Here is a 13,527-nt window from a genome sequence, read left to right on the forward strand (position 1 = left end):
GTGTGTGAGCGTTCATGATACAAGTGTGAGACATAAGTGTGCGTTTAAAATGTGCCTGTTGTTCTTGTGTAAATTATTAGAAGGCCAATATCAGCATTACTATTCTCATAGGTTCAATAATGAAATAAAATATAAAAGGCTTTTCACACTGTTTAAAACTGGGTAAATGTCTTTAACATTTCACACTTTTAAAGGCTGTTAACAGAGCTTTTAACCTTGGGTTATGGTGCTAAATCTGAATTGTGGTGCCAAAAGTATATAACAAAGAAACCAAGTGGTTCTGTAATAGACAGCAAACCATAAACTGCCTTAAATATCAAATTCCATATACAATTTTGAAAAGTCGCTGTTTGGATTTAAATGCTTAAGAGTATATGATTGGATCATTATTGCAGTGATTATTATGTTTCTAGCATGTTATATGTTTGGCAACAGTTCTTCTACCCCTAATTGATGGAGTGTGTAGCTTTTCATTTCTTAAAGGTGCATTGCGCATATTTCATGTTAAAAATACCCGTTTTTCTAACCCATACATGCTTAAACAATTGCCTGATGGGCTGAATGAGCCCTTCTATGATCACTGCGATTGCCTCTATAATCATGTACAGTAAAATAAATAAGAGGGATTCGGGACGGAATCGACTGGGCGTGACGTCATGCGCGTTCACGCTTACCTGGCTATGTCTGGCAGGTTTGTGTATTCGCCGCCATTATCCGCATCAGCGAAGACAACTCAAGCGACTTTTGCAAAAGTAGAAGATGGATTCAAAGAGACCGGCTTCTAGTTCATCCCAAACCCCAACGCAAACTCCACGTAACCGCGTGCACAACTCTGGTTGCAGTTTCGCGTGTCGCCAGAAGGGGGCATAGTTCTGCAAAAACTCAGAGACTTGCGCAATGCACCATTAACCTCTTAGTTGTCATCCAAACTTAAATGGTTGCAATTCAAGAATGACTCGGAATAAAGTCCTAAATTGGTTGGCAGATTATTGTAGAAGTGAAATAAATTAGGAAAGTGAAAAAGAAAAATATCTTATAAAAAACATATTTTACAAGACTATTTAAGACAAAACCAAGAAAATCTTAAAAAAAAAGAGCTTTCAGTAAGATTTTGTTTGGGCGCAGCACCAAACTTTTCCACTAGATGAAAACCAAGCTCCGTTACTGACCATATAAGGGCGCCTCCATTTCCATATATGGTTTGAGTGATCTGAATCATATATTTCCATAATTTCTGAAGTGGACATCCTATTCAGAAGTAGTATGCGCAGTTTGGCCTCCAATAAACATAAAAACTCTTGCATTGTCAATACAAGATCTTGACCAAAAAATTATGCACCTCTTGATGGAAATAAATGTTGTGATGTTATGTTATTTGTGCATACATTTTTGGTCAAGATCTTGTATTGACAAAATGACTCCAATTAGGGTTAGAAGAACTGTAGCCAAACATATAACATAATCACTGCAATAATGATCCAATCATAGACTCTGAAGCATTTGCCTATTTAAATCCAAACAGCGACTTTTTTTGTCCAAGCAGTGTATTTATATGTAGAATATAAAATAAGAATGATACATTTTAAAACATTTTTTAAACACATTAATTATAAAAAATAAAAAAAAGTAACCAAGCGCTAACTAAGGGTTAAAAATGGCACACTGGCCTAACAATTTCAAGTGTGAAAAGCCTTTAACGATGCCATTAAAACTGCAAATGTTCTGTCCTCAGCTGTGTATGTGAGTGTTTGTTTAATACCAGGCCCTTGTGATCTCTCTTCACAGTTCCTGTTAAAGTAGCCCCTCTTGCTTTGATCTGACAGTAGCATCTACTACTGACTCCAGCAGCAGATTTACAATTCAAACACTCTACGAATGGCAACAACTGCTTTTTTCACACAGTGGAGGTCGATGAGTACCTGGGAGGACGAGGTGAGGTGGGAATACAGCCGACTTAGAGCAAGGCAGACAGGCTTCACACAGAGAGAGTAGAAAAAAAAAAAAAAAGACATGAGTGACATTCACAACTCAAAAGAGGACAGGAAGGACAGATGAATGGAAGAAACAGGAAATCAAAATAAAAAAATGGCAGCTTACAGATATATCCGACTGCATTTTACTCTTAATGTTCGGCTGAACAGTGAAGCTAAGAAGCAGTTGATATTAGCTCAAAATGCAGATTAAATTGATATCAAAAGGAGAAATTAGTGAGAAGGAATGTGATTTAGACATTCACTTAAGTGCTTGCTGGATCATCTAATGACTACTGTTACATATGTGCTAGGACTGCACAATATATCGAAATTATCGAAATATCGCAATGTATATATCGCGATATGCATATCGAAACGGCTTGCAATAACTGTGGTCATGAACAAAAGACGAAGAGAAAATCACTCACTGTTCTTGGCTGAATAACTTTTGTAGCTTTAATAAGAATCAGTATATATTTAATTCATACAGTGAAGACTAAGCAGCGTTTTATTATTCAGTTTCTGTTGTTTAATAAACCTAATGTAGGATAACCTGAACCGTGGGGATAATGTAGGATAACCACCACCGTGGTTTACACTGATGTTCACTTTCAGAAGTTGTAGGGATGTTTTCTTGTCACAAAAAGAATGTGAAACACATATGTAGGTTATATAATTTTAAATATATTTTAAAGATAATTTAAGTTTATTTTACACACTTTAAGCATTATCGTATAACACATATTGAATATCGCATTATTTAACGAGTTATTGCATATCGCATTTTTCTTCAATATCGTGCAGCCCTAATATGTGCATAAAGAAATACCTCTCCAGTATGAATATATACTCTTTAACGGCCAATTTAACCTGAATAGTATCACACTGCCACCACTGAAAAAAAGTAAAGACAAGAAATAGGCACTTAAATAAGTTACCACAGTTCGCAAACTATAGAACTGGACATTAATTGCCCAACACAGCTCTATAGTTTAGGTTTGTACCAGCTGTTTTCGGTGGCACCTCCTCTGTGGTTCGTGGATGGGAGAGAGTTGGGGACCGTCTATAAACTATAGGGCCCTCTGAACCGACAGCACATTCCCAATGAAAAGGAGACAGAATGCAGTGAGGTTAATGAAGATACAAACGCAAAGCAAAGGTGTCAAATGCACACACAACCACTGTCAAAGCCCTGCACGTCTTGCACATCTAGCGAAACCAGAGAAACTGTCAACTGACGATGCTTTTAGATATGAAAGCAGACAGAAAAGCGCTGACAACTGCGATCGCAAACAGCAGCGTGGCTACAGCTGTTACGGTGTTATTTTTTAATGCTAGGGAATGTGTGCACTAATCACGATTATGTGAGCAGGTGTGAGTAGCACACGATGTGTGAAGGTAAGTGAGCAACTACTGGCTAATTTGCGTCTACGTGTGTGTATTAGCGAATGAGTGTGCGTGCAGTGCAGGAAGTGAGCACTGACCTGGTGAGTGCTGTGAGGTGGCGAGGGACGTCATGGAGTTGGACAGGTTGAGGTTGGCCGTGATGCTGAGCTGACTTTGGACGGTGGGCGGATACGGAGAGGTGGGCGTGCGCAGTGACTCCTCCCCGCCTTCTTCCTCAATGCCAGGAAGATAGGTGTCAATCAAAGCATCAAGGAATTTAACCACGAGCTCGGCATAGTCTGGAATTTGGGTTTGCTGTTGGAGAGTAAAAGCAGGTGTGTGATTAATAAATCATTTAACATTATCATATTTGGTCCTAAGCAGGGCTTGACATTAACACTCGCCAACCCACCAAATGCGGGTGGATTTCGGCAGTGGCGTGTAACGCGGTCACTCCTACTATGCCATTTTATACATTTTTCAATTGTAGTCTTTTAAAAAGGCACCTGAAATAAACTAAGTGCAATGTAGTGTTGTCAAAATGATAAATTATTTTGATACATTTCAATACTGAAATATCTGAAACGCTTCCAATAGTAATTTTCCACTGAATAGATACACGATACCAGCTGAGCTTTCTCGCTCTCTCATCTCTCCGACAGCGAGTTGGACACACAAACCCGCCTCCCCTCACTCACTCGTTTCATTTGCTCCAGATGAATATTGTTGCTGTAACATGGCTTGAATTTTGGCGTGAGATTGCGTATATTGCGCATAGTTTTTCCCACAAATTTTGTGCTCACACCCAAAGTCCACGCACATAAAGCCGGTCCTTAGTACTAAATTGAGTTCTTATTTCTTTTTACGCTTAGTCAAATACACACAAAATGATGACAAAATCCTGTCTTGGCCAGTGTTCACATAAACAGTTATGTTTTAAGTGAACGTAAACATGCATGTTTAACAGCATAATGGATCCATGTGTCAGGTCGTAAAGTGACAGCAGCCTAATATACCTGTTGCCAAATTATGAGATATTAAAAATATCTGTTTGGCAGTTTTCCCCCATGGTATTTATGTCAAAATTGTGGCCAGTGAAAACGCAGAGTGGCTAGTAACTTTGGAAAACCACTAGCCACAGAGGCTGGTGATCAAAAAAGTTAATGTCAAGCCCTGGTCCTTAGATATGGCACATGTAAATCTAAGGGACATTTTTCACCCATTTTGTCACTGATCATACGTTTGATTACTCAGAAACATAATGGTATATTTCACAATAAATTTGAGCAATAGCGGCAAACTGCAATGACTGGAACAACCGAGATCTTTAGGATTCCTGTGGTAAAAACAAGCAGTAATGATTCAGCCCCTTATTAGCGGTCAACAACATTCAAGAAATTTTACGGTCAGGGTTCAACAATAAGGATGATGTCAGGGCCAGTGTGGGATATTTTTAGTCCAGTTGACGGAAATAACTTGCACTTCTGGGCCAGTGCTTATGTTCATACATTACAACAATCAGGTTCCAACATCAGTCTGACTGTGTTGACCAGTTTTTATTTTCTGCAATGCATTACATTATTTTCAAGCAAAATTGCATTTATATATATATATATTTTTTCTAATTAATTAATTAATTAATTTTTGTTTTTCTATGTGTATATGTATATTTTGATGTGTACAAATGGGTGTGTGTGTATACATGTATGTGTGCGTGTGCATATGTATGTATGTATGTATGTATATATATATATATATATATATATATATATATATATATATATGTATGTGAGTGTATGTGTGTATGTATGTATATGCATGCAGCGGTTGTGTAGATGCATATCTATTCAGATGCTTGTTATGTTAAGTATACCCTTCCTGTTGATATGTGGGGGGGGGGGGCAAATTCTCTGTAATTCTTAAATTTCTTTGTTTTGTAACTTACTTTTTTGAAAATCCTGTTAAATGAATTGTCTGCTGAAATACTTGAGAATGAAAAAAAATAAAATAATAATAATAATAATTGCATTTATGAATTTATAGCTGTCATGGAATCCTTAGTTGCATGATTCCAGGTATGACAGCATATTAAAAACAGCATTTTTTGTATAGAAAACTTAATTTAATAAAAAATATATATATTTTATTTCTAGTACATAAAAATATGTAGCTAAAAATTTATAACAAATAATATTAATAACATACAATAATTTCTGTAATACATTTTATATAATAAAATCTTAAGTTTTGTGGTGAAGTCAGTTAAAATATTGACAAGGCAAGTAAAGCCATATCACCCTGTAGCCCAAGACTGGTTGCCCACTGAAGCAAAGCAGGGCTGAGCCTGGTTAGTACCTGGATGGGAGACCTCCTGAGAAAACCAGGTTGCTGCTGGAAGAGGTGTTAGTGAGGCCAGCAGGGGGTGCTCACCCTGTGATCTGTGTGGGACCTAACGCCCCAGTATAGTGATGGGGATACTATACTGCCAAAAGAGCACCGTCCTTCGGATGAGACGTTAAACCGAGGTCCTGACTCTCTGTGGTCATTAAAAATCCCAGGATGTCCTTCGAAAAAGAGTAGGGGTGTAACCCCGGCATCCTGGCCAAATCTGCCCCATGGCCTCCTAATCATCCCCATACACTGATTGGCTTCATCACTGTCTCCTCTCCACCAGTAAGCTGGTGTGTGCCGGGCGTTCTGGCCCAATATGGCTGCCGTCGCATCATCCAAGTGGATGCTGCACATTGGTGGTGGTTGAGGAGATTCCCCCTTCTATGTAAAGCGCTTTGAGGTCTCAGAAAAAGCGCTATATAAATGTAACGAATTAATTAAAGCTATAAAAATAATGATCATACAATTAAAATAGACGTAATAAAAATACTTAATTTATATTAACAAAAATAATTAAAATAATCTAAATATTATAACATGTTACAGTGAAAATATTGGCATGGCAAGTAAAAATAAACTAATGTCTGACAAGGCCAGAAAAAAAAACATTTAAAGGGTCATGAAACCCCCCTCTTTCTGCCCCAGTCTACCTCACAATCTTTTTGAAAAATGCAACTTAAATGGGCGTGGATGGCTGTGAGAAGAAGGGAGAGGAATGAGTGTGACAGGGAAGGAGAAGAGGGGGGCGAACAACTGTCATCTGTCAGTGGCCCATGCTGACTCTCACTAAAAATCAGGGGTAAACAGTGAAGAAACACAAGATTTTTATTTTTAAAGTCCCCCCAAAAAAATTAACTTCCCATCTGTTTGTCCTTTTAAAAGTAACTGAATGCCCTGCTACATATATTAGATTAACTCTTAACGCGTGATCACATGGGTGTGATTAGAATGTCCAGTGCATCACGTGATCAGCTGCTAAATTCAAATGTGCTTTCGCACTTTGACTGGCACTGAGCCAGAGACGGATGCGATCAGCGCTTGACATATATAACAACTATTCAGTGTTTTCAACCACATAATCTTTCTTTTAGGTTTCAGACATTTAAATACACATAAGTACTAGCAAAACAATACATTTACAGTTTGTAAAATACACACTGATGTCTATGGAAGCGGCAATAACAATCCTTTCAATTATAAATTGACAAAGTGTTTTATTCATATTAGAAACACATTGTGTAAGTAACTATAAAGTTTACTCTATTCTTCTCCCAGTTCACCGGTCACTTACTTTCATGTATTTTGGGAGAAGTGGATGAACTGACGTGTTGTAAATCCGACAGATCCGATTCTGTGAACTGCAGAGCCCATCTCGCATTATAGATCAGCTAACATGATCATTATAAAGGTTTTTAAACGACAAAACATCTCGAGCATCTTGAGAAATATGCTTGCATGTGTCGGTATGATAGCCAACCAAACGCCCGCAGTCAGAGTCTAGCCCTGGCAGCATTGCAAGGAAAGCCATGCAACGAACACACCCGTACTTTTACACCACGGAAACAAACACTTTGCAACCCATGAATGCCTCTTCTCATCTATTACTATCATTGGAAAGCACCACATGGTGTCATGAATAATTATGTGACACCGACGTGTCATTGAAGTATTATAGTGCACTGCCACGTCACAACCTGTGATGTGGACACGGTGTAGATCGTAAACCCGAAAGACGAAAATAGCAGAAAAAAACCCTACAATTAAATCTAACAGATGCTAACATTGTCTTCAGTGATTTTCAACACACATACCTGTGTTAAAATCTCAGAAAATGTAGTTAGGGTTTCATGACCCTTTAATGAAAAAAATTCATACTTTTCCAGCACAAAATGTGTTCTGAAAAAATCTAATTTACATAAAATAAAGTTATTAATATATTAATTGAAATATTGTAACACATTACAGTGAAAATATTGGCAGGGCATGTAAAAAAAACCTGCATTACGACAAGGCTACAGCAAATGAATCATTATTGCTGAGCCATGAAAGTGGGAAAACACTTCCTTCAGCGAGGGATACATAAGCAATTCATCCCTGTCATTTATGCCTTCTTAAACCGCACAGCAGAACTGTGGGAGAGTAACAAGCCGGAGACACCGGATGGGCGCGGGAAATGTTTGGGAAAATCCGTTTTGGTCAATAAATCTAGGAAGCTGCAGAGAGACCGCAGCACGCAATTTCTTCACTGCACTCTGTTGGAAAATAAAAAGCGTTTATGGGAGGTATTAATCATACCTTAGAGAAGGGCCCGGCAAACCTCCAAAGGCCGTTGAAACCGAAACCTGTGAGACAAGAGAGAGGTGACAGCAGAGACAGATGACAGAGCAAGAGTGAAAAAAAGGGAAATTGGTCAGACATCTGAAGATAAATAACACTTAACAGGATGTTGTTTTATAGCCTTTAAACTTTAAACACTTTCTTTTTAGATAATTAAGAAATCTGAATATTAATAAATGACTGGAGAGATTGGCACTAGGCTTTACTCTGCAAGCAGGACGGCTGGTATTGAGGGGGAGACTCCTCATGATAGACCACATTCTGAATGATGCCGTGGACGGGGTTCAGGAGGTTGGGGTCCTGGCACATGGACAGGACAGTGCTTAACTTGGAGTCCAGCAGGTTGTGGCTATGATAAAAATAACACAGGTCAAACTAAAATACAGCAGTTCATGTTTGTACATTGTTAGTTCACAGTCCATTATGTTAACAAAGATTAATAAATACCGTAACAAATGTATTGCTCATTGTTAGTTAATACATTAACTAATGTTAACAAAAGACACCCTATTGTAAAGTATTACCCATTTTTTAAACATGTAAATTATACTACTTTTAAAACATTCCATCCTGTTGGATAATAAAAAAAAAATAGCATAACCCATGCTTATTTCTATTCTCTATAAAGTTCTTAATCTATAAGTTTCAATCGCATTCCATTCTCTGAAGAACATTAAGGTCAACATTTCACCCTGAATCTCAGACACTCACACAACGGGAAAGACCTTGGGGAAGACCACACTGGCCTCAGCCAAATACTCGTACAGGATCCGCTGATGAAACTCATCCGTAGTGTATTTCACCAGTGTGGCCTGCAATAAAAGAAAAAATATATAGATTTTGCTATACTACATTACATAAAGTGTAATAAACATCATATAGCTGGAAAAAGAAAATTAATCATCTTTCTTGTGCTACACAAAGAATATGCAAAAAAACATTCTATATACAATTTCATACTTAATTCCACCTGCAAGAGGATTTAAAGCACAAGAACAAGTACAAAGTAAAGTGATATGGAGCACACACCAGTACAGTGAGGAGCAGCGTCTGGATCTTCGGGTCTGTGAGAACGTTCTCGTCCAGAAGGACGTTGGACTCGGACATGGACACTTTGCGTAAATGGGAGTTGGCTATTCTCTGGGTTTCTGGAACGAAGAAGAGCTGTTAGCGATTCGATCGCTCTCATTTCTCATGCTTAATTATCATTAACTACACTTAGATCAGCACTGGCCATCACACATTTGATTGGCAAATGCAGAACAAACTCACCGATCTCATAGTCGTTTTCAGACACCCGTCTCATTTTTGGAGGCGTGGTGATGCCCGACTCAATATCTGGTCTCTTCGGGGCTTTCGAGTCCGATATTAGGTGATCGAAGCTCTTTCTAGTGCCTAGGATAAACATAAAAACACGCAAGCATGAAGCTAAAGTAAAGCTGCAGCCTGTTCAAAAGCCAGTTTGAAAGAATGAAGCCACAGACCGCTCATACCCAGTAGTTTCTTCGAGTTGGCCTGCGACGGCTGGCCCATGTCCACGCTCATGGATTTGCGTGGGCGAAGGCTGATTTGCCCCATGGCAGAGTACGGAGGTGCAAGGCTGCGCTCTGACACTTTCGGAGAAGCCCAGGGCTGGTTTTCACGCAGAAGCCTGACACTAAAGAGAGTGTGAGGATCATCAAAACAAAAACAAAAACATACAAAAAAATCAATATAGTATGGTTGGAAAGGCAAGTGTATGGTAGAAAGAAACCGGGAACATTTGATGAAAAGTTCTCACCTGCATTCAGGTTCCGTTTCGAACACTGTGTATGTGTCCATTGGAAAGTTCTCCATGGTAACTTCTGAAAGCAGCAATGACTTCCTGTGTTTTAGGCTGCAGCGGCTCCTCACCTCCTCGGATACTGTGAGCAAAGCTGAAACACAAACATCCACTTTAGATGTTTTTATCAGAATATAAATACAAAATACAGGTTGTTAAAGGTTAAGGCTGTGTTGGCTTTAACTTACCTGCCAGATAGGCCACACTCTGCGTGTTCACTTCAAACTTGTCACAGCTGCGGTGTTTTCCCACCAGGCCCAGGAGCGTATGAAGGATACGCACCGTCCTCGCCACCGTGGTGGAAGAAGGATGTCTGTATCCTACAAGAAGAAAAGACAAAGATGACGAACCAGAGAGATGGAAGACATTTTACTGATTAACTTCTAATGCTCGATGTGATCCATCGCTAAAACCTCTGAATACATTAATTGGTATGTTGATACACATTTACTGATGTCAGTAATGCATTAGTTCATCAACACAGAATAGTTAATAGTTTTGAGTTTTATATTTAAGTCAGATTATGACATAAATAATATTAATAATACATCAAATAAAATATGCAAGTTGAATCAGATTTATTATTTTTATTATTATTATTATTATTACAATCCTGTTAACCCTTGCAACAGAGGGCCAGTTCAGCTTATCTAGCCACCGTATTTTTTACTTTAAACTGCGCTGCTTCCGGTGCCATCCGTTCCAGTTATTTTAACTGTAGAAAAACAGCCAGCTTGATATTGCAAACAATATGCATTTCTCATATTATTTTAATCTATTATCGTAATCTTAAACACACAAGTTTGTAGAGCATATTATTTACTGCATATTGCTATTCTTTTAGTTATTTACATATAATAATAATGTAATTATTATTCATTAATATTATTATTATTAATGGCTAATGAATCTAAAGTCTCACACATTCACAGAAAATAGCTTCCGCATTGCAAAATAAGGTGGATAGGTGATCTTTTAATCAATACCTTTGAGTAAATGCCCCACTAATGCAAAGTTAAAGTTGGAGGCAAAGTTGAGTCCCACAAAATGGTCCATTTGTTTACAATGCCATTCCAGTGGCTTCCGGATCTCCATGAAGACCTCCTCAGGACTCTATAAAGAGGTGAAAACATTTTTTTTATGAAGATAACTGCTCAGAGGTCTTACACTGCAATACATTTTACCTATGTTTTTCTGAGAGGCTGCTACAGAGCCAATGGGTGGAGCCTGACAGTCTAGCCACACCCTAAACCGACTTAGGTCAAGCTCCACCCATTTTATCCAGAGATGGAAAGCAGAATGTCATTTGACTCCACACATCACATTTATGTGAAAAACAATAATAATATTAAGAATATCAACATGTTTTAAGTCTGTGGTTGTCTAAATGTGAATTTCAGTCGAGCACCTTATCATTAAACACCCGGAGGCTGTCCAGTGTGTGCAGGTTCTGCTCTAGTAGGGCGGTACCCGCGGAGTACAGATTCACTTCATCCAACTGAAGCACAGCCACAGCCACCCAGAACAGAGCTTTATGCATGGGAGAATCCTGTAGATCATTAGCCAAGCACACACAAAACCATTAATGAGTGAAGTGTGTCATTTCCTCATCATCAAACGGAATTGCAAAAATAGGTTTCACACATGTACTCATTTCCGCATCATCAAACAGAATTGCAAAATAGGTTTCACACATGTACACGCTGAGAGAAGTAAATTAAAACACTGTTACAGTCGTGTTACTTCAGATGGTTTATTATAATAGCTGCTGATGTTTTAATAATTGAATCCAGCACACAACGTGACTGCACCTGATCGAGGAGAGGCTGTAGCTTGGTGAGAGCGATGACGGTGGCCTCGATGAGAACCTGGCTGTTGTAATTATCCGGCCCCTTTAAGCAGCTCTCCAGCCCCTGTGCAGGAACAGCATTAATCAGACAGAGCGCTGGAGCGTGACGCCAGCAAATCGTCAGAGCGAATGACACTACAGCAGTTAGACTAGCGCACTGCATTTCTGCACAGACCTGAATCACACTGCATATACAACACAAATATACATCATTTCCAGGCAAAATATAGTCACAATACTACAAAAATACTACAAAAGATGCCCACCATTTAGATGTATTTAAGAGGATTGGGGAAAAGGTCAAGAACTGCCTTTCAATTTATAAGTTTTTAACTTTTGTAGCGCCAAAGTAGCTGTCATAAAAAATATCTTCATTTGTGTTCCGAAGATGAACGAAAGTTTTATTGGTTTGGAACAACATGAGGGTAAATAATGGCCGAATTTTCATTTTTGGGTGAACTATCCCTTTAAAGGGAAGAGGAAATTCAATAATAGTCAGTGACAACAGAGAAATGTAAGTAGTCCAACCAGTTTGATGTGTTGTGACAGCTTGAGCAATCAATAAAATCCAGTTAATTCATAAATTAAGACTCAGTTTTCAGCTTTAAATGCACAGCTGTGCCCTTCTATAAGCCTTATCAAAAAATGGAACCGTTAGAGAAGACAACTTTATAAAATCAACATATATTAACATTGTTATTTTGCAAAAACAAGCGAATGCAAGCTAATTAAAATCATATCTAAAATTGTGGAGTTTGAGAGAGAGAAGCAGATGAGAGAAAGAGAGCTTACCCGATCAATGCTGAGCAGAGGACTGGCTTTACTGAGAATACGAATGATCTGTTTGAGCTGCCCGTGAGTCACGCGTTTACTGATGCAGCCGAACACCACCAGCGCCCGTGGCTGAAGAGATGGGTTATACTGGAATGCAAACCTATCCAAGAAAAGAAAATGTAAATTATAAGTCGAGGTAACAGATTTGGTTATTTTAATTCTCAGTTGCAATTACTCTTGTGAAAAAACTCTTGTGAAATGCGATGTTTTCAACGTACTTTTGTGCCAATTCAGTCCACTGATCAAGCCATTTACATCCGGGAATGTCTCTCATACAGGCCTGGGGAAAATCAACTATTGGTTAAATAAAAGACTTCAAGACATACGCATTTATAAAACTCATAACTTTGCCCTTTGAATGGATTTTTCCTGACAATAATTTTCACGGATCTACTCACCCTGACTCGGTAGAGCGCAGTGATTTCATCTTTTTTGATCCCCAGAAATTGAGAAAAAAAATCCATTTAATAGACATCAGTAGCAATACTCCTGATACTGGCCTTCATTCATTGTACTTAGTGTACCATATTCATGTTGTTTCTACATTTATTTGGAGATTCAATGTCAAAATATGTATTAAAACATAATACATATGGTAAGTCTACATACATTAAATGTTATTAATATTTCAAATATGTTAGAAATGCCACGTATACAACTACTTGATATTCCTTTATATTGAATAAATTAGGTTTAATATATTAAAATAAAAAGTGTTAAATTAAATAATCATCTTTTGTGCTGCCAATCAAATAAAAAAAAACTAATTAATCACACATTGTGATTAAATTGGAACTATCATTAAGTTTTTTTATATATTTTATATTGCATTATTTATTTTTTACACATTGTAAATATTTGTTTAATGGCATATTTTTTACTAAGTACTATGAATGAAGGCCAGTACCACAGATACCAATACTGTTACTGATGAC

At 38.0% G+C, this 13,527-nt stretch overlaps 1 protein-coding gene across 4 annotated transcripts in view; it reads right to left on the reverse strand.

Moving 5' to 3' along the window:
- The window catches only part of nf1a (neurofibromin 1a), an 87,269-nt gene that overhangs the window by 2,942 nt on the left and 70,800 nt on the right, over positions 1-13,527 (reverse strand). For 2 of the 4 annotated variants that reach the window (XM_084418166.1, XM_084418168.1), the window contains 15 exons: positions 12,811-12,872; positions 12,551-12,692; positions 11,721-11,822; positions 11,318-11,458; positions 10,896-11,022; positions 10,098-10,229; positions 9,868-10,003; positions 9,581-9,744; positions 9,360-9,482; positions 9,117-9,235; positions 8,799-8,899; positions 8,294-8,436; positions 8,046-8,092; positions 3,458-3,674; positions 1,920-1,973 (listed from right to left, as the gene is read on the reverse strand). In XM_084418166.1, the coding sequence (XP_084274292.1) occupies positions 1,920-1,973; positions 3,458-3,674; positions 8,046-8,092; positions 8,294-8,436; positions 8,799-8,899; positions 9,117-9,235; positions 9,360-9,482; positions 9,581-9,744; positions 9,868-10,003; positions 10,098-10,229; positions 10,896-11,022; positions 11,318-11,458; positions 11,721-11,822; positions 12,551-12,692; positions 12,811-12,872 (1,810 nt within the window). Of the gene's footprint in view, positions 1-1,919; positions 1,974-2,977; positions 3,056-3,457; positions 3,675-8,045; positions 8,093-8,293; positions 8,437-8,798; positions 8,900-9,116; positions 9,236-9,359; positions 9,483-9,580; positions 9,745-9,867; positions 10,004-10,097; positions 10,230-10,895; positions 11,023-11,317; positions 11,459-11,720; positions 11,823-12,550; positions 12,693-12,810; positions 12,873-13,527 lie in introns of all 4 variants that reach the window. The other 2 variants (XM_084418165.1, XM_084418167.1) reach the window with 2 other exon arrangements.

This window comes from Rutilus rutilus, assembly GCF_951802725.1.
Source record: "Rutilus rutilus genome assembly, chromosome: 9".
Taxonomy (NCBI): Eukaryota; Metazoa; Chordata; class Actinopteri; order Cypriniformes; family Leuciscidae; genus Rutilus; species Rutilus rutilus.